Genomic DNA, 27,720 nt, shown 5'->3' with positions numbered 1-27,720 from the left:
CAGGGTTACAAGGAGCAGTTAACTAGGAGGGAAGAGACACCTTGTCTTGTAATGGTAATCTCCTGCTGAGACAACACCGATTTTATTCAATCACCAGCTCATAGCCTAGCAAGTGACACATCACTGGAATCAGGCTCTCTGCACCTACATCATGCTGTTCTAAGATTATATAGCAAAAACCTGCTGACAGAGTCCCTTTAATGCTTTTGTACACCATGGTTCCCACAAGCTTCAGTGTACCCATTTGTGATACAATTGTGTAAAGGGAATCTGCCATCAGTTTCGTGCTGCCAAGCCACAGGCAACAATCAGAACCTGGCTATACAAGTATATAGTTATAAGATATGGCACCCGCCTCAGGTGATTGATAACAACACAATCATGCTGCCAGTGTCTGATTTATGAAGCCTGTGGTTTGGGCAGCATGAATGAGCTGACAGGTTCCCTTTAATTGTAAAAGGAAAACTCCATTATTTCTATACAGTGTAATTATCTGGACATATATGTGTCCACAAGGGCTTGTTCACACAAGTGTATTATACACGGAGAGCACCCACATTCATTGTGGCCAGTTCTTCACTCAGAGCCGCTCAGTGGTGGCTGCAATTTGCAGGCATGAGTGGCCCGAATTTTAGTACTGATGTGTAACCGAAAACAAACACCTTGTAAAAGCTGCCATTATTACTAACATCAGGCAAACATCCCTTCCATATACAGTGAGTTTGAAAAGTATTCAGACCCCTTTAAATTTTCCACTCTTTGTTTCATTACAGCGATTTGGTACATTCAAAAAAGTTCACTTTTTTCTCATTAATGTACACTCTGCACCCCATCTTGACTGAAAAAAAACAGAAATGTAGAAATTTTTGCAAATTTATTCTATTATTTCTAAACACTGTTTTTCGGTGATTCCTTTGTATCCCCATTCATACTGCATCCACACACACAAATGATGCAACATTTGAAAGGTAAACTTGCCCCCTTCAGCCAGAAAATAGACAAACAAACCACACATCCACGATTTGATCACAAAATACAATTTAAACATTAATTTTCATAAACCTGCAGTAAGGAAAAATGACCTGCAGGTGGCACCACGGTACCCCAAAGCACCCTACCAACACATTTGTAAACATGCACTGCTTTTTCGCTCATTACTTCACCCCACACACACACATGATACACTATTTGAAAGGTAAACTTGCTCCCTTCAGCAAGAAAACAGCCAAACAAACCACACATTCACGATTTTATCACTAAATACAGTTTTTTTTTTTTTTAATCAGATCTTTTTTATTAAACATTCAGGAATCAATACAGAAAGAATATGACATCTTATATAGCTAGTAAAATTTACATTGAGAGCAAATATTATTTAAAGGGTAAAACTCTTCCTGTGTAAGAATAAATAAAAAGAAGAAATCTCAAAACACAGATATTTGCATAAAATTGAGCCTATAAACAACATGGCTCCACAAATAAACAAAAATCAAAATTATACATCAGTGCCTCATTTCAGCGGGAAAACCATCCCCGCCAGCCGCGCCACTCCGCATCATATTTCGCCCCCCCCCCCGCCCCCCACGGATATCAGGTCCAATCCACCCCAGCTCCCTCCCACCGCGCCACTCAAAATCTACTTCGCCACAAAGGGCACTAGACTTTATTTTCACCCCCCAAGCATCCCCTCATCGCAAGCACAACAGCAACTGGTCCAACATCGCATCCCGTACCAGTGCGCCCGAGGGGAGACCCGGTGACTCCATCCATGGCTGCCAAATTTTGTAAAACTTTCTTAATGCATTTCTTTTTAAATAAGCCCCCCTTTCCAATCTGATGACATTATTTAGTTTATTTTTAAGCTCTGACAATGTTGGTGGCATAGGATCCAACCAATGATATGCAAGTATCTTTCTTGCCTGATACAGGATGCGTGCTATTCCCAGGGCCACTGCAGAGTCCGGGTCAACCCCCTCCTCCCACAAATTCAACAAACATAGACGAGGTGACGGTCGTATTGTGATATGGTATACTTGGGCTATGAGTCCCAGGGTCTGCCTCCAGAAATCCCCAATGTGCCCGCACTCCCACATAACATGCATCAAGTGGGCATCATCCTGCCCACACCTAACACATTGTGTATTGGGCCTAAGTCCCATTTTAAATAATAAGCTGGGTGTTTTATATACCCTGTGAATGAGATATATTTGCGAAAGCCGCTGGCACTCAGAAACCGCCATTTTAGGGACCTGTTCTAGAATATCGGACCACTGGTCCTCCGTCAGGGGGCCAACGTCCCGTTCCCACTTATTCTTAGCAGCAGTCAGTGGATATGTCTCCAGATGGGCAGGTAATAATCTTTTATATAATTCAGAGATAAGTCCCCTAGAAGACTCAGATGTAAGTAGCATATGTAGTGTTTGATTATGTGTCACTATCACCGGATTTGTCCTTCTCTGTTTTTCCAATGCATGTCTTAGCTGTAAGTACTGATAAAAGAAGACGTGCGGGAGGTGAAATTCTGTTCTCAATTGTTCAAAACTCTTAAGAGTATTATTTTGCAAAATTTGTGACACCAGATAAATCCCTTTATCTTCCCATCTTCCGAACCCCACCAGCTTTTTGATCTCTTGCAAATCCGGATTTCGCCACAATGGCCACAATTCCGTAGGCCCATTTATCTTCAAAAGAGACTTACCCCTATCCCACACCTTGAAAATCATAGCCAACGTGGGGTATCGTGCCCCATTTATCTGCCGTCTTCCCACCTCCAACCGGCACCCTGGATATTTCCATACCGATCCTTCCCTCACAATATCACCACCATTGTCACACGCCCCGTCTCTACCCCAACCCTTAAGATGTTGCATCTGGGAGGCTATAAAGTATATGAATGGGTTTGGCACCGCCAATCCTCCCTCCTCCTTCCCTCGCTGCAGTATCTCCAAGCGAATCCTAGCCTGTTTTTTCTTCCAAATTAATTCCCGGAATAATGTATTTATTTTTGCAAAAAAGTCCCTACAGATCCACACCGGAGAATTATGTATCAAATATAATAATTGTGGCATCATTACCATTTTGATTAAGTTAGATCTACCAATATTCGACAACGGCAGTTGACACCAAGTATGTACTTTTGCTCTAAATCGCTGCAACAGGGGCTCCAGATTCAGAGCCCGAAAATCCTTCGGGGCAGGACTAACAATTATACCCAGATACCTAAACCTCCGAACTACAGGGACCGGTATCTGCAAATCTGAGAAATCCGCCGGGAGAGGGTCTATCGGCATTAAAGCTGATTTGGACCAATTAATCCGAAGACCAGACCTCAGCCCAAATTCTCGAATGACCTCCATTGCCGGCAAAATCGAGGAATGTACCTTATCTAAATATAGAAGTAAATCATCCGCGTACAATGATATCCTCAACTCCACAGTTCCACATCTGAATCCCATTATTTCTCTGGACTTCCGAATTGCAACTGCCAATGGCTCCACCGCAGTAGCAAATAGCAAGGGCGAGAGCGGGCACCCCTGTCTAGTACCTCTCCCAAGAGGAAAAGACTCAGAGACCCTGCCATTAGCCCCAACCTTCGCCACCGGCGAGCCATACAACAGCCTCACCCAATTTATAAATCTGTGTCCAAAGCCCATTTTCCGAAGTACCGCCCACAAAAAACCCCACTCCAAACTATCGAACGCCTTAGCGGCGTCTAAGGACAAAATTGCTCTTCCCCCCAACTCCCCAGAACTATGTTGAATCCCCAAGTATAGTTTCCTAAGGTTCATAGATGTGGCTCTGCCTGGGATAAATCCCGTCTGATCCTTCTGTATAACAGATGAGATAACTCGGGACATCCTATTGGCGAGTACCTTGGCCAATAATTTAACATCTGTTGATAATAGGGAAATCGGGCGATATGAATCCGGAACCTCTGGATCCTTTCCGGGCTTTAATATTAAAACTATCAAAGCTTCCCTCATAGATGGCGGGAGGACCCTCTGCCTTTCAGCCTCTTCAAATACCTTAAGTAGCTTAGGTAGCAGTAAGGGTGCATAGGTTTTGTAAAACTCGCCAGGCAGGCCATCCATTCCTGGAGCCTTTTCATTTTGCATCTGACCAAGCGCCTCCTCCAACTCCTCCAACAGGATGTCCCGATCCAATGAATCCCTATCGCTATCAGCCAATGCAGGGGGAGAGAGAGAGCATCCAGGTACTGCTCAATCTCAGTCTCCGTGAGACTGCAATCTGATGTGTATAGTCGCATATAATACCTCCTTATCTCACTCACTATGTCCGCACTGTCTGTCACAGGACCACCCGAGTCCGTTTTTAGCCTATTGATATATGAAGATCCGTCCTGTGCTCTAATGACCGTGGCCAATAAATGTCCTACTCCCTCCCCCTCTATAAAATATTTTTGTTTGAGGAAATAACGTTTATTTGCTGCCGCCGACATGAGGTTTTCCCTGAGCGACCCCTGTGCCTTCTCCAAAGCTTTTTTAGTTTCCTCTGTCGGGTTGAGTATCACCGCAGCCTCCGCAACAGACACCTCCTGGATCAGACTCTGGGTGTAGCGTCTATTTTGGCTTTTCCGTGTGCATATTTCTCTAATATATAAGCCCCTGACATAGGCTTTCATGGAATCCCAGACTATGTGTGATGATGCAGAGTACTCATTAAGTTGAAAATATTCTAGAATGGCATCATGCAAAGATCCCCCTATAAGCTGGATCCAGAAGGGATTAAGCTTCCAGATAGGTCTAGATAGGGTGAGGGGGTGTCCCCATGAAAGTGTGACATGTAGCGGCGAGTGATCAGATACACTTCTAGGCAGGTAGGCCACCCCTCGTACATATGGGGTCATGAGTGTATTGCCAATGGCCAGGTCTATCCGTGACATAGCGTGGTGGGAGCTAGAGTAGCAGGAAAACTGTCTGGCTGTGGGGTTTTGGACACGCCAAAGATCTACCATACCCAGCTCCACTAACGTTCTAGCAAATGAGGTTGAGGCTGCATCCTCTGATATGTTTCCCGAATGCAACTTATCCAAATAGGGATGCAAATATGTATTAAAATCTCCTATTAGAAGAGTCGGCGCAGGGGGAAAGGAACACAAAATAGACAAGATTCTTTTTACTGGTTCGACTGAATAGGGCGGGGGGATGTATATGGCAACCAAAATAAATTGTATACCGTATAACGTGCAAAGCAAACATACAAATCTGCCCCCAGGGTCAACCACTGATTTAGTACATGAGAAGGGGATGGACCTGTGCACCAGCACACTGACACCCCGCGCATGGGTCGAGTACGTGGAATGATATTCATGTGAAACCCATCCCTTTCTTAGCCAATGAATATTATCTTTCACCATGTGGGTCTCAGACATACACAGGATAGCCGGGAGAAATTTCTGCATATTAGTAAATATAGCACATCTCTTATTTGCATCCCCGAGCCCCCTAACATTCCACGCTACAATATTAAGTGATATCGCCATAAGAGCAGACTAAAAAATGAGAAATCGGAACATACTCCACTCCCGAGGGAGAGAGGCAATCTCCACCATCCCTCAGTACAATGAATTGGGCGACACGGCTGACGCACATCACATCCCACAGAACAATTAGGGAATACAACAACAAACGAAAAAAACAAAGGAGGGAGAGGGAGCACTGCACACCAGTGCACAGCGCCCCTACCCCCAAACACAAGTGTAACTTGCACATTTCTCTCAAATAGAGAGAATCAGGGCTAGAAAACTCGCCCAGAGTCCATGCAGGGAGAAGGGTCCACAGCTTGTCACTGTAACGAGTGTCCACAGCAATCCGGTCAGCTCCCGCCCTGAATCCGAAATGGAATGAACAGTAGTAATTATACCAGCATAGCGTCCTAGACAAAAAGGAGTAACAACACCTGGTGGCGAAAAAAGGGAGAACTTCAAGTATTCTTCCTCCTCATGGACCTCTCATTAATATCCAGCCAGGACAGCGCCATTCCCGCCGTATCAAAAAAGTGCGTTTCTCCATTCACATCAATCCGCAGTCTAGCAGGGTACATCATGGAATATGTCACCTGTAAGTCACGTAGGCGTTTTTTAATCTCAATAAATTGCGCCCTTTTACGCTGCACCTCCAGGGAAAAATCAGGGAAAATGGAGACTTTCCTCCCATTAATAGCAAGTTCCTTAATGTCTCTGGATCTGCGCAGGATAGCATCTCTATCTTTAAAGTGTAGGAGCTTAAGCAAGATGGGACGCGGGGGTGCTCCCGGCGGGGGGGCACGCGTAGGGACCCTGTGTGCTCTCTCAATAGTAAAGAATGGGGACAAAACATCTTTACCAAAGGTGTCCATTAGCCATTTTTCAAAAAAGCCAAGTGAGTCAGTCCCCTCCGTCCTCTCCGGAACCCCCACCAGTCGCAGATTACTTCTACGGGAGCGGTTCTCTAAATCATCCACCTTGTTCAGCAGTATTGTAATATTTTGCGTGGCTTTTCCCAGCTCCCGTGTTATTGGTGGCAATTTATCCTCCGTCGCACCAACACGCTCCTCCAGTTCCCCCACCCTGGCAGTCACCCCTCGCAGCTCTTGTTTAATACAGGCCATGTCCTTGGTGACAATCTCCATTTGATTACTTAGAGTGGCCAGTGTGGTATTGCAGGAGTTAATTGCTGCGAGGATTTCTCCCAGTGTGGGCTCAGCAGTCACAGACTCCGGCTGCTCCCCATCCCCCACTCCTTCCTCCTCCAGCACAGGCCCCTGTGTCTGCACATGTTGGGCTGAAGGGGGGCCCAGTTTACTCACTGTTCCCTCCCTGGAGAGATGATCCTCCAGCTCCACGCTGCATCCAGCGTCTGCCTCAGTCTGTGCACTGGGCGATCGAGCAGCAGCAGGAGGCACCCTTGCATATCGTTCCAGCCTGCCAGCAGCTCCCATCGCTCCACTACCAGCCGACTTGTTGTTTGCTGGTGCCATCCTGGATGTAGCAGAGGCGCGCCCCGGCGTCTCCTTATCTTTTTTACTGCTGCGGTTCGACATGGCCCAAGGATCCTCCGCTGTCTAAACGCCCAGGGAGATATTGCAGCCCTCCAGGTCAGTGGGACTCGTCAGCAGTGCCGGTAATCAGGATTTATTGTCGGATCCGGGCAGGAGCTCTCTCACTCCACGTCCTCCCTACATGAGGTCCAGGCCACGCCACTAAATACAGTTTAAACATTCATTTTCGTAAACCTACAGAAAGACAGAATGACCTGCAGGTGGCACCTCAACCGGAAAACATTTTTTAGCCTCTACTTATCAATGCAATTTATTGTATTACCAATCTACATATATAAATACCTGTCTGTGTACATCATCTCATGAAATACATTTACATTTGACCAGCTTGCTTTTGCTGAAATTGCCTGCACCCCCGACGACCAATGTGCAAAAATTTTGCACGGGCCAAGCTAGTTTATTAAAAAAGAAAAACTGAAATATCACATGGTCATAAGTATTCCGACCCTTTGCGCAGTATTGAGTAGAAGCACCCTTTTGAGCTAGTACAGCCATGAGTCTTCTTGGGAAGTTTTTCACACCTGGATTTGGGGATCCTCTGCCATTCTTCCTTGCAGATCCTCTCCAGTTCCGTCAGGTTGGATGGTGAACGTTGGTGGACAGCCATTTTCAGGTTTCTCCAAAGATGCTCAATTGGGTTTAGGTCAGGGCTGTGGCTGGGCCAGTCAAGAATGGTCACAGAGGTGTTCTGAAGCCACTCCTTTGTTATTTTAGCTGTGTGCTTAGGATCATTGTCTTTATTGGAAGGTGAACCTTTGGCCAAGTCTGAGGTCCCGAGCACTCTGTAAGAGGTTTTCATCCAGGATATCTCTGTGCTTGGCCGCATTCATGTTTCCTTCAATTGCAACCAGTCGTCCTGTCCCTGCAGCTGAAAAACACCCCCATAGCATGATGCTGCCACCACCATGTTTCACTGTTGGGATTGTATTGATCAGGTGATGAGCAGTGCCTGGTTTTCTCCACACATACCACTTAGAATTATCACCAAAAAGTTCTATCTTCATCTCATTAGACCAGAGAATCTTATTTCTCATAGTCTGGGAGTCCTTCATGTGTTTTTAGGAAACTCTATGCAGGCTTTCATATGTCTTGCACTGAGAAGAAGCTTCCGTTGGGCCACTCTGTCATAAAGGCCCAACTGGTGGAGGGCTGCAGTGATAGTTGATTTTGTAGAATCACATGGAAATGGACAGCATGTGATTTAAATATGTGTCTGAGCAAAGGGTCTGAATACTTATGACCATTTGATATTTCAGTTTTTGTTTTTTAATAAATTTGCAAATATTCCTACATTTCTGTTTTCTTTTCAGTGAAGATGGGGTGCAGAGTGTACATTAATGAGAAAAAAATGAACTATTTTGAATTTACCAAATGGCTGCAATGAAACAAAGAGTGAAAAATTTAAAGGGGTCTGAATACTTTCCGAACCCACTGTATACACGTGGTACATGACTAACAACATGATCTTTCTCCTGGATACCCTTTTATTTCTTACTAATGCAGAGACCAGCGTTACTTCATAACTATTTCCCTTTCATTTTTTTTCTTTCCCTTTCATTTGTATGGATGCTACCAGCAGCACCATGCCTAGGTAGGTATTACATTGCATGGCACCATTATGTCATTCATGTGCTAACCCTCCACCACAGATACTCATCCATGATTGTCTCAAGTACTCTCCACTTAACTGCTTGTCTGCTGTAGATAAGATCAGTGACTCCGCTATACATCCTGGCTGTAACGGTGTATGCCGCTATAAAGTAAGCAATTCGACTGTGAAGTTTTACCAATTAGGACCATATTACAAATCTGTGTACTATGGATCCTTAGTGCAGTGCAATGGACCCATACTCTCCATTTAATTTAGACATATTGCTTATTACCATTTTACGTACTACCGTAATTTTTATTTTTATTTTGTAAATCAATAGTACACATCAAAATAAGAAACTTTGTAATATATCTTATCAGAGAAATCTGCTTCTTTCTCCTCCTGGATTGATCTTTCATTCTCAATTCACACGTAATAGCTATAAAATCTGTTTGTAGTGAAGACCAATTTTCACATTACTGAGAGATGCTTTTAGTATTCTTAGGAGAGGGAGCTAAAAACAGACAAAGACTCCATAGAACATTAAGAGTACCAACTGTTATCTCCTATCCTAGTAATGTGAACATCTGTTTTCACTACAAACAGATTATTACCTGTGAATTGAGAATCTTTAGAATGAATGATCAGTCTTGGAGACGAAAGAAGCAGATGTCTCTGATGAGCTATATTACAAAGTTTCTTATTTTCTCGGGTATTACTGATTTATGAATAAAATAAAATGAAGGTTACTATTTAATTGTGCCATGCTTGATTATAAAGGTGTTCTGCAGGGGATTACCATAAAGTGACACTTGGAGTGTTCATAGGTCCATATTATGAATCTGCAGCGAATCTGTGAGATCCTATACGGAGTCCAAATTCGAAAATGTCCTGTTACTTATTGGAGTGTTATTTGTTGTTATATTTTTATGTGTCTGTTTCCTGTTGTCAAATCAAATGCTCTTTTGTTGTCCCAGGCTGCTTGTGCTATGTCGGTTTGTGTCAGTGTCATGTAGCTCCTCAGTGCACCCACAAAAGCAGTATCTTCCAGGGGATATGCACTAATCTCCAATAAATGTAATTTTCCTTATTTTTCACCACCCAGTAAAGCAGTTACTAAAAAGGCATTTACATGTAATGTTACAATTAAGACACAGAGACTGAGTCAAATAGACCACAAAGCAATTCTGTAAACTTTGTACTAAGGCTGCGATCACACAATGTTTGGGGTCTTTTGACTGCACTTATAAACATATGTCCAAACAACATTAAAAGAGATTCTAGTGTGCACCGAGCCTTAGATTTCGGAAACCTGCATCACAATATTTTACATTTTATGCAAGCATGAAACTTTTTGTATTTAAAATGTGGTCTTTGCAAAAATTCACTTTTTCCCCTGGAAGCTGCACCAGGCGCTAATTGCTAATTTTTCCATTCACCTTTTCCATTTCACCCTCACATTTCTGGTGATTTGTATGTGTCAACCGACCAGCCTGCGATCCTTCAGTTCAGACAGGTCCCACACGATGAGCCACCACAACTATCCTAGGGGCAGTGCCATCATAGAGGACTCCGTCATCATTCCTCATGACCAGGTGGGTGATTCTTGTACTCTCTATACAGCAGCTCGGTATGTGTATGTAATACGTCTCCCAAATGCTGTGCCAAAAATGGCATTTTTTACTTCTAGCAACCATTCTCAATTCCTCCAGGAGAAATAAGGTTACTTATCAGAGTTATGATATTAGAAAAATAATTGAGCCTATAAAAAATGTGAAGCTGCCCATCAAAACTCCGTAAGTGTCATACACATGGCATGGAGGCTAAATGGTGGCACACATTGCCCTGGACTGCTCCATCCTACAGGGACTATGGCTACCATATGCATCTGTTTGGAGTGACACTCAGCATGTTTGTAGCTATCCTTACCTAGAAGCTATTCGGGAGGAGAAAGGCACCATACAGTTCATACAGAACTACGGTACGTATTACAGCTGTAGAGTCTACCCAGACTGCCCATCTTTGGCCACACATGGCCACACAGGTTCTGCAGTAGCACACTACCACTGTATTCCTTCTTCAGTGTCTTTAGCTGTACTATATTGTACATAGTAACTTACTTCTGCTTAACTGTCTAGGTCTCGTATTTAACAAAGTCAGAACAAAACTCATATCGTCTAAGCTGGGGGAACGACAACCTGGACAATGTGGCACTCTCCTCCAGCCCCATCCATTCTGGGTGAGTAAAGATGTTCTACAGAAAAATATTGTAAGCATTTCTTGTCTGAATCTTACATAAAAAGAAAGGGTTTGTGGCCATCATTGAAAGATGAGAAAGCCGCTATGTACCCGGCAGAGTCAGTGCACTGACGTATGTGTAAAATGACGGCTATTTTACAATCACAGTACATTTATGATACAGTAGTCAAGCTCAGTATTAATGTGTAGAAAACATCTTATGTTGTCATTCAGAGCTGCTTTTATCATGTTCATGTTGTTCGGGGAATTATTTTGGTGACATAAGTGGGAGTTGTTATCTCTGCTTTCTTCACTGGATTGTAGGATCACACTAAATGCCTCTTACTGTTAAGGGAGAGGTAGGCCTAGGAAAACTCACTGGGAAATCATGGCAAAATCTACATCTTACAGCAATTATGTTACAACAAAAAGTCTAAAATGTAAATTGCAGAGACGTAGCCAGCTTTTCTGTCACCATGGGCATAGATTGGTCCCCCCAGTCCGCAGCTATAGCATTAGGGCAAGGCCATGCAGAGTGGATGTGTGATTTTACAGGGAATTAGCATGGTTTTTAAATGAATGCAGGTTGTTGATTATGTGGGGTTGTGGGTACAACTGCCGCTTACCCATAAAATCCTGTTCGACTGGAAGTGGTGCTCTATTCATGGGAAGGTTTCAAGATTGTAAGAACAGGTTCCCATCACATTAGACATTTATGGTATCCTCGGGGAGTGCAGACTACATCACTGCCATACATTCTTATGGCTGAAATATACACACGTGCACCACCTCCTGGACACTGTATATTCAGTGCCCACCCTCCTTGTCATCTAGGCCATCTGTGGCTTTAAATGGAGCCAGGATAAAACCAAATGGAGTAAACATTCAGTATTCTAGCAAATAATGGGGGTCAGGGTAGGAGGGCTCATGCACAAGAACAGAATATGGTCCTCTCCTTGTGTCTGTGACAATGGCTGCTTACTGCTTTTGAGTTGGAAATGGGCCCCCCCACCTCTTGGGCCTTTGTGTGGCCGCACAGGTAACACCAATGGTATGTGCATCCCTACCACCATAATCCTCTTTCAGTACCCGTACAGCTGCCCTCTAGGCTTGCTGAGTGTCCTGCTGTGGGCTGCCCTCTGGTGCCCTGCCAACACTTAATCCTACTCTGCCTGACGTGACGCGGATTATTGCACAGTGGTCACTTACATAACATTTGGTGATTCCGAGCTTGCTGGAGCGGTAGTCATACTTCTGAGAATCACTCCTTACTATACGTAATTGAGTCGTGCACCTTCCTTTAGGATTCCCAAATGCTCTAATGGTATGGCCAACTCTTGCAATAATCATATCTACATTTATAATATTCCCACTCGCAGTAGTGTAGTATTTCTAGTATTGAGAGCTTACCTTTATGGCATGTATTGGTATATTTTACAAATAAGGTAAGAAGGGGCATGCTCATCAATCACAATGTCCGGTGTGGCATAAAGTAATGCCGAATCCTACATACATATACTACATTTGTGTGCATACGTTATTATAGGAAATAAAGTTTTCATTAGATATTTCTGGGGAAATGCTGCATGTGTTTTATGTGGTCAAAAAGTCACATATATTTTTAATATTGTCTTTACCTTTAATTAAGTAGCAGAGAAATTGGGGTCATCTAAAGGCTGCTTGTAAATTGGTCCGAGCATGGACCACAATGCACGGACTGGCCCCAGGTCTCCCAACACGAAAGTGACGGGTTTTTACATGTGTATGAGGCTGTGAAGCTCGAGTCAGGAGAGCATAGCCAGTTCTTGTATTGGGGTACAAGCTCGGAGCAATTTGCACGGACGTGTGAAGCAGCCCTTTTTTTTTTGTCTCTATGACTAAAGTACACTGATTTTCCACATCAACTTCCACACGTGGCTATAGAATGGAGCAGGAACGATATCAGTATGGCTGTATGCCAGATTTGATAAGTGTATTACCATCCAGCGAAGTCTTTATATGCTCATGATGACTTTGCTTTGACAATTGACAATCGCTCTTGTGTGACAATTGAATTATCGAAGTAACAAGTTTAATATACGGAGTGAAAAGAGGTTGTGAGTCTGCGTGGTTAAAGACCAAATAAACTGGTCTATTCTTCCCCTTAGGATTTCACACATGCGCTAGTTCTCTGTAAGTGACGTGATTATGGCTGTACCTCTGCTACTTTTCTCACCGCTGTCTCTTTTTCTGTCCTTTCATTTCTCATGACTAATCTGTTCTGTTGCAGCCGCATGTCTCCTTGTCTTGACCGAGACCACAGCAGGTGATCCTTTGTGTTCAATATGTGATTGCTTTATTTCCACCTTGTGTGCCAATAATTCACATCAGAATGCTTTAGTGTTTTGACGTCTAATGATTGGCACGACTGCATGCATTGGACAAATTTTCAGAATGTGCTTCTTCTAAAAACATTCCCGCCAAAAGTTACCTCTTTTCTAGTCACAGATAACACCCAATCCAGCCACTCATGGAATGCTTTTTCAGCTCAACCATTACAGGAGTGTTTAATATGGAAGATCTAAAATGTGAAAGCAATCTACAGCTTAATGAGAAGGTTCAATTCAGAAACTATGGCCCCCATTCATCAAAGTGGTTATGCCAAAATCGATTTGAAGAGTAACAAAATTTTTGAGCAACTCCTCAGAGGGAGGGATTGGATCAAAACTGGCAATTTAAGTCAATGAGTCCGTGAGAAAAAATCAGACTACACTTGGATGACATAAAGGACAAGGTGGAGAAATTTTTTTTCTCTCTCCACGTATGAGAAAATCTGATGCCATTCTGATGAAACTCTGATCAACGTAAGATCAGAATAATCGGTCTGTTTTTCACGTATAGGCCACATTCACGCATTCAGTATTTGGTCAGTATTTCACATCAGTATTTGTAAGCCAAAACCAGGAGTGGGTAAAAAATCAAGAAGTGATGTGTTTCTATAATACTTTTCCTCTGTTCCACGCCAGATTTTGGCTTACTAATGCTAATGTAAAATACTGACCAAATACTGAATGTGTGAAATTGGCCATATAGAGACATTGGGCATGTGACCCTACCCTAAGACTGAATGAATGTGTGAGCCCATGAAGGGAGTTATTCAATTAACATGTTCAGATATTTTGCCACTAAATATGAAGGAACCTGATGTTAGACTAAAAGGCCAAGTTCACACATGACAGATATGCTATAGACTTTTCATCTAGATTTCAGATCAAAAATCACATATTACAGTAGCTGCAATGTAAGATTTTACTAAATGTCATCAACATGCTGCAGAGAAAAAACATGGTAAATTGATCAGCAGTGTGGATTTTAAGGTCATGTTCCCATTTAGCATAAACGCTGCTTTTTTCCTCTGCTGCTTTTTTTGTGAAGAAAATCTGCTTCCTTTTAACAGTTCAGGCAAAATGGATGTAATTTCATGAAAACTCATGTCAACTCTGCTGTGGGAAAGTGTGTTTTTGGCACGCTATTGTCCTTTTTTTATTCAGTTTTGCAGTATGTGCAGTGCGTTGGGAAAGTATTCGGCTCCCTGGAACTTTTCAACCTTTTCCCACATATCATGCTTCAAACATAAAGATACCAAATTTAAATTTATCGGTCGTCCATGACAGCACCACCTGAGAGAGGGGATCCGCCCTTCAGGAACAGGAAACCTACAGATACAAAAGGGCGGCACCTCTCCTACGCATCAGTTGGTTTCCTGTTCCTAGAGGACGGGACTTCCTTCAGATCGTCCATCATGGAGTCGTCGAGGGATTCCCAGGCCGGCTGACCGACTCAGGTAGCGGGGGGGATCTCCTACCTCGGTCAAGCTCGGGGTACCTGGAAGCGCCACGGTGGGGCCGGGTAGGTCGCCACGGCAGTGGTTAGAGCAGGCGGAGCAAAGGGTCCGGTGGACAGCTGTCTCCAGAATGCGGGCACCAGGTATGTATGCAGGCCCCTCCTGATGCGTCTCCCCCCCGGGGTCCGGTCTCAAACCCCCTCCGGCCGGGTCGGCGGTTGCGTCCAGTCGGCAAGCGCAGGCTGGCGCGCATGGAGGCGGCGGGCATACCGGAGCCGGGGGCGCCGTGCCGGCTCCTTCCCGCGCGCTCCCGCGGCCTCTGACGCGCGGCGGAAGTGACGCGGCGGAAGGGGTGGGGCCGGGAACGCCGAAACCGGAAGTCGGGTGCCGGACGGCTTCCTAATGTGCGCGGCGATCCGGGGGGACGCGCGTACCTGAGGCGGTGGGGGGGGGGACGGAGCATGTGGGGGAAGGTCGCGGGAGAGTTCCTGGGGGAGGTGCCGCACCAGAGCCCTGCTGACCGGATACTGGGAGGCCTTAAAGGGCAGGAGGTGATGCTGCCGGGGTGCTTCTGAAGGCCCAGCAATTGATACGACAGAAGCCCCCATAGAGCAGCAGGACGTGCAGGAGCGCCCACAGAAGGAGTCCTCGGTGAAGCCTCATACGAGTGGCCAGCAGAAGAGAAAGCGGACGAGTGAGCAGAGCCGCAGAAGTTCCTCCAGTCTAAAGGATTCCCCCTGCCTCCCTCCATGATCCGGTACCTGCCTCATCTGCATGGGTAAGAGATCTCCGTGAATGTACCCTGATGCAGTGTTCCCTTATGCTTGTTTCGCAGGGGAGGAAAGCTATGGTAAAACAGAAGCACAGGGAATGTGCCCTCTGTAGTTGCCCCTTACCAGAAGGCCACCCCAAAAGACTATGTCAGCCATGTGTGCGACAGACGGTAGGGGTTGGAAGGGGACGGGGGCCCAGGGATAGACTGACAGGCCCTTACACTCTCCCCCGTCCTTACAGGAAATAATCAGGACAGAGATGAAAGCCCTATCTAAAAGGGACTCTTCTTGGGGGAGAGAATTTAGTTTCTCAGGGTCAGGAGTCCTCAGCTGCCCCTAGGAACAATGACTCCTCGGATTCCCCGGCCTCCACTTCATCCTCTTCGGATGAAGACTCAAGCCGATTCTGCTTCCCGTTAGACCAGATGGACAAGCTAGTTAAAGCAATAAGGTCCACCATGGGAGTAGCAGACTCAAAGCCAGAGCTTTCGGCACAGGTAATGTTCGGAGGTCTAGATCCCAGGAAACACAAAGTTTTTCCATTAAATGATAATGTCCAGAGCCTGATAGAAAGGGAATGGAAGAGACCCGAAAAAAGGGGCTCCTTACCACCTGCCTTCAAACGGAGGTACCCATTTGATGACCCAGTGGTAAACAGATGGGATAAGGCCCCTAAGCTGGACGCGGCAGTAGCCAAAGCCTCCAAAAAGTCCTCCATACCGTTCGATGATTTGGCCTCCTTAAAAGACCCGCTGGATAAAAAAGCGGATTCCTTTCTAAAGGGAACATGGGAGATGTCAGCAGGCGCCCTAAGACCAGCGATAGCTGCCACTTGTATAGCCAGATCCGTGATGGTCTGGCTAGATCAACTAGATTCCCATCTGAAGGGCGGAGCCCCAAGAGCATCCATTCGGAAAACTCTACCGATCATCCAGAGTGCTGCGGCTTTCTTGGCTGATGCCTCAGCAGACTCTGCAAGGATGGCGGCTAGATCAGCTGGGTTATCAAACGCAGCTCGAAGGGCCCTCTGGTTAAAATGCTGGCCAGGAGATATCCAGGCCAGGTCACGACTCTGCTCCATTCCATGTGAGGGGGAAAATCTGTTTGGCCCCGTCCTGGAGGAACTTTTAGAGAAAGCCGGGGACGATAAAAAGAAGTTCCCCAACCTCCCGAATCCTTCTTATAGACGCCCCTTCACCAGGAAAGGATATTTCCGTAGAAGGCCGTCCAGAGATCAGGGCAGATGGGACGACAAAAGAAGGAGAGGTACAGGTTTCATGTTCGGAGGAGGGGGGCGCCAGGAAGGTCCATCACGTGACACTAAAAAACCGCCCCAATGACTAGATGCTCCGGTGGGGGGAGACTAGCTGCCTTCTACCCAGCCTGGTGGCTGATCTCTAGTAGCAACTGGATACTGGGGGTGATAGCTGCAGTTTTACGACTAGAGTTCACCCGGGTTCCCCTAGATCGATTTAAGGTCACCCCTCTCAGATCTTCCACATCAGAACAAGCTGCCCTGGAGGCCGAGGTTCATGAGCTTTGCCACAAGAAAGTCCTGACTATGGTTCCAGAGGGAGAAAGGGGGAAAGGTTTCTACTCCCCTCTGTTCCTGGTCCGCAAGCCAGACGGCTCCTTTAGGACTATAATTAATCTCAAGTCCCTCAACGATTTCTTGGTTATACGGCCGTTCAAAATGGAAACAATCAATTCAACAATAAAGTTGTTGTTTCAAAACTGCTTTATGGTGGTGTTAGATTTAAAAGATGCATACTACCATATACCCATTCATACAGCCCATCAGCGCTTCCTCAGAGTGGCGGTTCAGTTAAATGGGTCAGTTGAACATTTCCAATATGCGGCCCTCCCCTTTGGGGTGGCAGTCACTCCCCGGGTGTTTACTAAAGTGGTGGCGGAAGTTATGGCCATCTACGTGAATCTAACATTCTAGTAGTCCCCTACTTAGATGACTTCCTGATTATAGGAAAAACGGCAAAACATTGTAAGGAACAGCTACAGAGGGCAATGTCGGCCCTAGAGCGGTTAGGTTGGCTGCTTAATATCAAAAAATCTCGGTTACAGCCGATGAGAATTCAGCAATTTTTAGGCCTGATTCTAGATTCTGAGAAACAGGAATGCCGTCTGCCTCTGGAGAAGCTTGTTCGCCTACACTATCAGATCCTAAACGCTGCCAATAACCCCACCATGTCCCTCAGGAAAGCCATGTCCCTTCTGGGTTCCCTTTCCTCCTGTATCCCGGCGGTCCATTGGGCCCAGTTTCATTTAAGAATACTACAGGGCGAGGTCTTACTGCATCAAAAAATCCTTGGGGGTTACTTGGAGGGCCAGCTAACCTTGTCCCGAAGCACAAGGGAGTCCCTAGAGTGGTGGCTAGAAAAGGATAATTTGTCCAGAGAGGATCCCTGGGAGTGTGACATATCCCCCATAGTCACTACGGATGCTAGCCCTTTCGGTTGGGGGGCTCATATGGGTGAAGTCCTAGTCCAGGGCCTATGGGACCATCACCAGATAAAAATGTCATCTAATTTGAAAGAACTGACAGCAGTAGAGCAGGCACCTAAGAAGTTACTTATGTATCTGCAGGGCCATAATGTGCGAGTGTTCTCCGACAATCAGGTCACCGTGGCTTATATCAACCACCAAGGTGGTACTCGTTCCCAACCCCTGATGAATGTGGCAGAACGGTTGTTCCAACTAGCAGAGCAGCATTTTCTATCTTTGACAGCACTACACATAAAAGGGAAAGAAAATATGATGGCAGATTTCTTAAGCCGCAACCTACTAAAACAAGGAGAATGGTCCCTAAACAATTCGATCTTCGACCTGATTATACAAAAATGGGGACAGCCAGAGGTAGATCTCTTCGCCACCAAGGAAAACAGGAAATTAAGACTATTCTGCTCCCTAAATCCCAGAGAGAACCCCCTGGCGGTAGATGCCTTCCTGATAAAGTGGGACTTCAGGCTAGCATACGCCTTCCCTCCCCTATCGCTACTACCCTTGGTGTTGAGGAAAATCAAGAGAGACAGAGCAAGGGTCATAGTCATTGCTCCATTTTGGCCCAGGAGGGCATGGTTCTCATGCCTCAGGACCATGTCGGTGTCCGATCCTTGGGTTCTTCCGGACATCCCGGATCTCCTATCCCAGGGCCCAGTCTTCCATCCTCGGGTGGCTGGCCTACATCTGACGGCGTGGAGTTTGTGCGGGCACTCTTAAAAGAAAAAGGCTTCTCCCCAGACTTGATTAACACCCTACTTAAGAGTAGGAAGGCCATTACTACCAAGATCTATGCTAGAATTTGGAAGAAGTTCCTGCAGCGCTCTGAAATAGTTGCTGGGGGTTCAACTCCAATAAATCAGATCTTAGAGTTTCTTCAGAAAGGTCTGGATATGGGACTTTCCACTAGTACTCTTAAAGTACAAGTATCAGCTTTGGGGGCTCTCTTTAGCTGCAACATCGCAGGTAATTACTGGATCAGTAGGTTAATTAAGGCAGCAGGTAGGTCCAGGCCAGTAGTGAAGGATAGATTCATGCCATGGGACTTGAATCTAGTCCTTACGGCCATGACGGAAGCTCCATTCGAACCTGTTTCATCAGCTTCCATTAAAAATCTGTCCCTCAAAGTAGCCTTCCTGGTAGCTCTAACCTCAGCTCGCAGAGTAAGCGACATCCAGGCATTATCTAGGCGTCCTCCTTATATACAGGTTAAGGACGATAGGGTAATACTCAGACCTGATCCGGCGTACTTACCTTAAGTGGTTTCTAACTTTCATAGGACTCAGGAAATAGTCCTTCCATCCTTCCTCCCTAATCCAGCTAATGAGAAGGAAGAAAAACTACATACCCTGGAGGTTAGGAAATGCCTCATAGAGTATCTGGCAGCTACCGATCCTTGGAAGAAAGATAATACCCTAATTATTTCCCACCAAGGCCCTAGGAAAGGTTGTAGAGTGTCAAAAAACACACTAGCCAGGTGGATTAGAGAAGCAATTTCTGTAGCATACACTTCAAAAGGCAGGTCGCCACCTGGGAAACTGAGGGCACATTCCACCAGAGCCATGGCGACCTCGTGGGCCGAGAGATCAGAAGTCTCCATCGACCAGATATGTAAGGCGGCTACTTGGTCCTCTCCGAGCACCTTTTATAGTCATTATAGACTAGACCTGGGTGCTTCCACAGACCTCTCTTTTGGGATAAGGGTACTGCAGGCTGTAGTCCCTCCCTAAATAGTTATTACTCTCTGTAATTCTCTCAGGTGGTGCTGTCATGGACGACCGATAAAGTCTTAGTTACTCACCGGTTAACGGTATTTTTCGGAGTCCATGACAGCACCCGTATATTCCCTCCCTTTAGTTTGGGTGTGCACTTCTTCCTCTTATACGTACACGGGTAATTTAAATAGTTGTGTATAGTATTGTATATAAGTTATGCTATTAACCATTGTGGTCCTCTGTGCTCTGTAATCCAACTGATGCGTGGGAGAGGTGCCGCCCTTTTGTATCTGTAGGTTTCCTGTTCCTGAAGGGCGGATCCCCTCTCTCAGGTGGTGCTGTCATGGACTCCGAAAAATACCGTTAACCAGTGAGTAACTAAGACTTTTTGGTGAAGAATCAACAACAAGTGGAACACAATTGTGAAGTTGAACGAAATTTACTGGTTATTTTAAATTTTTGTGGAAATGCAAAAACTGAAAAGTGGGGCGTGCAATATTATTCGGCCCCTTTACTTTCAGTGCAACAAACTCACTCCAGAAGTTCATTGGGGATCTCTGAATGATCCAATGTTGTCCTAAATGACTAATGATGATAAATATAATTCACCTGTGTGTAGTCAAGTCTCCTTATAAATGCACCTGCTCTGTGATAGTGTCAGGGTTCTGTTTGAAGCACAGAGAGCATCATGAAGACCAAGGAACACAACAGGCAGGTCTGTGATACTGTTGTGGAGAAGTTTAAAGCCGGAATTGGATACAAAATGATTTCCAAAACTTTAAACATCCCAAGGAGCACTGTGCAAGCGATCATATTGAAATGGAAGGAGTATCATACCACTGCAAATTTACCAAGACCCGGTTGTCCCTCTCAACTTTCATCTCAAACAAGGAGAAGACTGATCAGAGATGCAGCCAAGAGGCCCATGATCACTCTGGATGAGCTGCAGAGGTCTACAGCTGAGGTGGGACAGTCTGTCCATAGGACAACAATCAGTCGTACACTGCACAAATCTGACCTTTATGGAAGAGTGGCAAGAAGAAAGCCATTTCTCAAAGATATCCATAAAAAGTGTCGTTTAAAGTTTGCAACAAGCCACCAGGGAGACACACCAAACGTGCAAGAAGGTGCTCTGGTCAGATGATACCAAAATAAAACTTTTTGGCAACAATGTCAAACGATTTGTTTGGCGTAAAGGCAACACAGCTCATCACCCTGAACACACCATTCCCACTGTCAAACATGGTGGTGGCAGCATCATGGTTTGGGCCTGTTTTTTTCAGCAGGGACAGGGAAGATGGTTAAAATTGATGGGAAGATAGATTGAGCCAAATACAGGACCATTCTTGAAGAAAACCTGTTGGAGTCTGCAAAAGACCTGAGACTGGGACGGAGATTTGTCTTCCAACAATACAATGATCACAAACATAAAGCAAAATCTACAATGGAATGGTTCACAAATAAATGTATCCAGGTGTTAGAATGGCCAAGTCAAAGTCCAGACCTGAATCCAATCGAGAATCTGTGGAAAGAGCTGACAACTGCTGTTCACAAACAATCTCCATCAAACGTCATTGAGCTCGAGCTGTTTGCCAAGGAAGAATGGGCAAGAATTTCAGTCTCTCAATGTACAAAACTGATAGAGACATACCCCAAGCAACTTGCAGCTGTAATCGCAGCAAAAGATGGCGCAACAAAGTATTAAGTTAAAGGGGCCGAATAATATTTCACGCCCCACTTTTCAGTTTTTGAATTTCCACAAAAATTTAAAATAACCAATAAATTTAATTCAACGTCACAATTGTGTCCCACTTGTTGTTGATTCTTCACCAAAAATTTACATTTGGTATCTTTATGTTTGAAGCATGATATGTGGAAAAAGGTTTAAAAGTTCCAGGGAGCCGAATATTTTCGCAAGGCACTGTATAATTGTCACAGTTACTACTGTATATTTCTATTTTGCTATTTTATAGATAAAATAAGGAAATTTTGTTACAAGTAGCTCTTATAATACTATGGGATCACCTTCTTATGAAACAATAAGTGTCTTATGGCTCATGTAACCCTTAAAAGTGCGTCCCACTGCAAAACAATTACGGTACCTTTAATGAGAATCTGTAAGACCAAGATGACTATTCAAACAAAGCACAGCCACTAGGTGAACCCTTGGTGTCATTGAGCAGTTCAGTGCACCTTCCATCTACTTGTTTTGTGTCTTTCTGTGCCCCCTCATCTTTCATAGCTCTGACCTTACAGGAGACAGAGGAAGGTGGAGATGTAAGTAAAACAGGTGAGTGGGAAGGTGCACTAAATATTTTACTCAGCCATGCCAAGGGTGCGCCAAACACATGTGCTTGGTTTGAACAGTCATTTTATACTGTCAGACTCCTTTTAAAGGGCTATTCTCAAAACTGAAAGTTATCACATACACATATGATAGGTGATCACTTTCTGATTGGTGTGGATCTGACCACTAGGACCACTGATCCTGAGAATAGGGCTATGAAAGGTGTATTAATTCTTTCTGGGACTGCTGGAGATTGCCGAGTACAGCATACACCATGCACTGGCAGTCCCATAAAGAACGAATGGAGTATTGGCTCACATGCATGGCCTCAGCTCTATTGCAATATAAGTATGATAACAGCTAAAACTTCCCCACAGAAAGCACCTTTCAGGACCTCATCTTCAGGACTAGTGAAGGTCACCACAGTTGGTCGCCTCCCCTTAATCAGAAATGTATTACTTATCCTGTGGACAGGTGATAGCTTTCAAAGTTAGGATTTAATAATTTGCTTTAAGTTCTAAAACTGTCCTGGTCTCCATCCATCATCAGTGTTCCGAGTAATAGCAGGTCTACGTCTGACTTGTTCTACATAGAAGAGTGTTTCTAGTGATGGGATATCATCATTGGCTATGCAACCCCCCTACTCTGTGTATAAACCAGCAGAGAGACAAGGTGGCTGGCTTAGCGATTGAAGTGAGCAAGCCAGCCCACTTCATGTGCAGAATTGTTGACTGGCTGTGCAAGTACTGGACTGGAAGTGGTACTGCCAGGATCCAGGGCTCTACTGACAACTGAAGGTCAGAACATTTGTGGAAATCATTTCTTGAAGTGGACAGCCCTTTGAGGTCTATACTATATTATTAACTGTTATCTAGTGTCTAGCGAGATCTGTTCGATATACAGCTTTACTGAGTCTGCTACTTCTCCTGTCAATTAGCAGGGCATGCTATAAGGGTTGTAGAACAAATGTATAATCTTTAATCAAAATGATACATAGTATCAACCAATTTTTACTTTAGCCTAATTTTCCTACCTCATTTATAATTGTAGAAACTTTTAAAAAAAATATGTATTGTGGTGTTGGACTGTGATTGATATATACAATATCTATACGTATATACCATGCATTATGTTTACAAACACATATATATTTATGTGTATATATATATATATTTCATGGTCATGGCCGAAAGTGTTTGCACCCTTGAAATTGCTCCAGAAAATTATTGCAATTTCACATTTTGTTATACACATTATTATTTCCTTTGTGTGTATTGGAACAATTAAAAAAAACAACAGCGAAACAACTTTGTTTCAAGCATAATGAGCATAAATGACAGGGCAAAGGGCTGAAATTAAATAACATCAGGTATCAAGATTATATTTAATATATATCATAAAGAAGCCTTAATCAGCCCATAGCCAATCAGTGTGGGACACACTGTAGATATACATATCCAAAAAGCCGAGGAGAGAGAACCAGTGCATAAATGTCCAGAGGTAGGTTGAAAAATCACAAATCATTATTAGGGACACAAGTTAAAAAGGCACAGTGGCACAACAAAAGTGGCATAAAAGATAACAGAAACGGAACGTGCACAGTGTCCGTAACATAAGCTCAGTCAGATTTATCTAAAACATCACATCTGGTAGTGAGAAAGATAATGTCTGGAAGATATGTAAGTTTCAATAGTCCTAGCAGACATATAAAGAACACACAGTGGAGAGCCAGCCAGTCAATAAGAGGTTAAGGGTATCATCCCCGACCGCTCAGCTGCCCAGGACACAAAATAGTCCAAACCAGAGTAACTACACACATACCAGAATGGGAGACACTGAACACCCCGTGCTGTAAGAGCCCAAAGTCATCTGTGTCTAATAACCGTTGTGGACAATATGAAAATCACACTTGAAACCAGATAAAAAGAAGAGAAGTTGACTCAATCTTTGCATTGCCTGTGTGTGCCACACTAAGCATGGAGAAGAAAAAGAGGAGAAGAGAACTGTCAGAGGATTTGAGAATAAAAATTGTTGAGCAATATCAACAATCTCAAGGTTACAAGTGTATCTCCAGAGTTCTTGATGTTCCTTTGTCCTCAGAGTGCAACATAATCAAGAAGATTACAACCCATGGCACTGTAGCTAATCTCCCTGGACGTGGCAGCAGAGAAAAATTGCTAAAATGTTTCAATGCAGGATAGTCCGGATAGTGGATAAGCATCAATCAAGTTCCAATGAAATTCAAGCTGTCCTGCAGGCTCAGGGTGCATCAGTGTCAGCACAAATTATCTGTCAACATTTGAATGAAATGAAACGCTTTGGCAGGCGATCCAGGAGGACCCCACTGCTGATATAGAGACATAAAAAAGCTAGACTGCAGTTTGCCAAATGTACATAAGTAAGCCAAAATCCTTCTGGGAAAGCAACTTGTGGACAGATGAGACCAAGATAGAACTTTTTGGTAAAGCACATCATTCTACTGTTTACCAAAAATAGAATGAGACTTACAAAGAAAAGAACACAATATCTATAGTCAAAAATGTTGGAAATTTGAAGATGTTTTACAGTTGTTTTGCTGCCTCTGGCACTAGGTGCAAGGTATCATTAAATCTGAAGATTACCAACAGATTTTAGGTTTGCATCCTAGGTCATGGGTCTTCCAGCAGGACAGTGAACCTAAACACACTCGAAGAAGCACACAGATATGGATGGAAACAAAGCACAGAAGAGTTCTGAAGTGGCCAGCAATGAGTCTGGATCTAAATCCCATTGAATACCTGTGGAGAGATCTTAAAATTGTTGATGGGAGAAGGCACCTTCAAATATGAGAGACCTGGAGTTGTTTGTAGAAGAAGAGTGGTCCAAAATTCCAGTTGAGAGGTGGAGAAGCTTGTTGATGCTTATAGGATTGCAGTTATTTATTCCAAAGGGTGTGCAATCAAAGATTAAGTTGAGGGTGCCAATAATTTAATCTGGCCCATTTTTGGGGTTTTGTTGGAAATTATGTCCAATTTGCCTTTTTCTCTGTTTTTATGTGTTATTCCAATACATATAAAAAGAAATAAACATGTGTATTACAAAACGTCCATGACTATGTAAGTTTAGATATGTATATATAATGTATGTGTGTATCTATCTATGTATATAGATGTAAATATATACATATATGCATGTTCAAAATTCCTACACCATTCACATGCATTATGGGTGCATGCTGTTTCTTTGACAGAAGTTGCATTTTGCTTTTCTACCACTATGTGTACTGACTTGTTTATTCTCACTCTGATCAGAAGCATGTGGGATCTATTTTGCCTTGCACATGTGTGTATGTGACTGTTTTGTTCTACAGTTTGCATTTTCTTCAATAGTTTGTTTGGCACACAGTTTAACAGATTAATACTGTTTGCACATAAAAAGCTCCAAGGAGTCAAATAGCTTTTCCTCTAGTTTCCCCCCATTCTCATAGTAATTCACATGACATCATTCTGCTATACAGGAGGCCTTTGCGTGTAATGTAGCCTATCCATGTTGGAAAGACGGACATAACTCATCAAGGCTCTCCGATGTATACAATGCCGCCTTCTTATTACAAGGCATATCAGTCGCATTATATTTTCACGTTTTATGTATCCACATATGCACCTAAACTGCTCAGAGCTGTGTATCCACTCATAATTTTGGTCTTTATCTAGTGAATGCTTTGACTATTTTGTATGTTTATTTCCCCTTAGCTTCCTAGTTAGCTTCATGGTGGATGCTCGTGGAGGCGCCATGAGAGGTTGCAGGCATAATGGATTAAGAATCATCATTCCTCCTCGGAAATGCACAGCCCCTACAAGAGTGACCTGCCGCCTAGTTAAGCGTCATCGGTTGGCTACTATGCCTCCCATGGTAGAAGGGGAAGGTCTTGCCAGTCGGCTTATTGAAGTTGGGCCTTCAGGAGCTCAGTTCCTTGGGTAAGTTATAATATATAATACATCTGCAGCTGTTAAGATTATCAAGCTATCTGGAACTAAATGGGAAGCATGACAGTTCCTGCTAATTGTGCACATATTTGAACTCTGTTTGCATCTCTCTCTATTTTCACTACTTCTAAAACGCCCAGATTTTATGGACTATAAGATGCTCTTCATGATTACAAGCAGACATGTTTAAAAAAAAAAAACTCAGTAAAAAAATATCATTCAGACTACGAGGCACATAAACAATTTAGAACCCCTTTTTCAACAGAATAAAATCTCTTGGCCCTATTAAGAATTTTTGAAAATTTTTGGTTGTACAGAACCAGAATACAGCACTCATGGAAACCCATTGAGATGTTTTCAATTGCATACACTATTTTTAGTGTGGGTGTAGCTAAAATGGGCGCACAGATGTCAGTTGAACTCCCACCAAAGTGTCTGATGGGACCCCTGAACCACTAAAGAACACACCAGTCTTATTGATGTCACATGCACATGGTAGGTGGGGGCCATGTTAAAACTCTTTTTGGCCAGAGGAACCTCAAGTTGAGCTGGTTGACACTTGTACAGAAAGAGGTACGGTGTGTTATTAAAAATTCATATGATACAGGGCACTGTGTGAAAAGATGGTATTGTATAGAGGTATTCTATAGAAAAGATGGGTTGCTTTTTTAATAAAATAATAGACAACTGAAGAGGACACTTTATTGCCAAATTGAAACCAATACAACCTAGTTAAGGACAGCTAGAATAACAATAGAGATGCAGAGATGACATTTTTATTTATTAATGAACTGTTATCTACGGTAATAGTACATCATTTCAGTCTTTTAGGGTTAGGGAGAGGGACAGATTTGGTTTGAAGGGTTGGGAGAAGTGTAAAAATTAACATTAACATTAGACTAATGTTGGCTGAACCCGCCGACATGGACATGTTCAGCTGACAGTCTAATATGTATGGGGTGCTGGGCAATTGATTGTCAGGGAAGTTTAAAGATACGGTATGTTCAATTTCCAACTGCTGGTCCTTTTGTTCTCCCAGAGATAGGCCACCATCACATACATTTGGTGGGGTTTCTCACATAGAAAACATAGGACCATTGGACCAACAGCCATGTAATGTGTAATGCGGTCTTAAGGTCAGGAGATGTGTAAATATTAGGGTTGGGATTGAGGTTTGGAAATGTGCAGAGATTAAGTTATCATATTTGTACAGATTCATTTATTTTATACCATAGAATAACTAGAAAATGTGTTCAGATGAATTTATTTTATATACTGTCTACAAGTTTTAGGCATTCTGTAAAATACTTTGAGCTCTATAATCCTAAACAGTTCTCATTTCGTACATTGCCGGTAACATACACATGAAAATGTAAGGAATTTCTATTCTAATCTATCTGTTGTATGAAAGCTGTTTTCACATTTACTTGAACCCCTTCCATATTCAAAAACATTTCAAGAACGTGAAACACTGATTTGAATTGATACCAATGCCCAAGTGAAAAGTCTTATTCTATCTGGCATGTAGCCCTTTGCAGACAGTTGTTTTTTCCAAATTCCCTTTTTCACCTCTAAGATAAGCTGAAATTCCTCTTACCTATGTTCTTTCTCCCACTGCTGCTTTGGATGTACTCAGTAAACTACACCTTCCTACGGCTCCTCCCCCTCTAAATGAGGGAGAAAGCTTGGTCAGCCGAATCCTTCAACTGGGACCTCCTGGGACCAAATTCCTTGGGTAGGATAGACTTAAGATCT

General features: G+C 43.7%; 1 protein-coding gene across 34 annotated transcripts in view; it reads left to right on the top strand.

Moving 5' to 3' along the window:
* ANK2 (ankyrin 2) overlaps positions 1-27,720 on the top strand; it is a 772,868-nt gene that overhangs the window by 649,024 nt on the left and 96,124 nt on the right. For 13 of the 34 annotated variants that reach the window (XM_073571907.1, XM_073571914.1, XM_073571911.1 and 10 more), the window contains 5 exons: positions 10,143-10,245; positions 10,789-10,889; positions 13,158-13,193; positions 25,732-25,956; positions 27,602-27,700. In XM_073571907.1, coding sequence (XP_073428008.1) covers positions 10,143-10,245; positions 10,789-10,889; positions 13,158-13,193; positions 25,732-25,956; positions 27,602-27,700 — 564 coding nt within the window. Of the gene's footprint in view, positions 1-8,635; positions 8,651-10,142; positions 10,246-10,788; positions 10,890-13,157; positions 13,194-25,731; positions 25,957-27,601; positions 27,701-27,720 lie in introns of all 34 variants that reach the window. The other 21 variants (XM_073571909.1, XM_073571910.1, XM_073571928.1 and 18 more) reach the window with 4 other exon arrangements.

The sequence above is a fragment of the Dendrobates tinctorius genome, unplaced genomic scaffold (genome assembly GCF_039654945.1).
Source record: "Dendrobates tinctorius isolate UK_male_01 unplaced genomic scaffold, ASM3965494v1 ptg000030l, whole genome shotgun sequence".
NCBI lineage: Eukaryota > Metazoa > Chordata > Amphibia > Anura > Dendrobatidae > Dendrobates > Dendrobates tinctorius.
The sequence above is the reverse complement of the archived record's forward strand: the minus strand, read 5'-3'. Positions and strand labels throughout refer to the sequence as shown.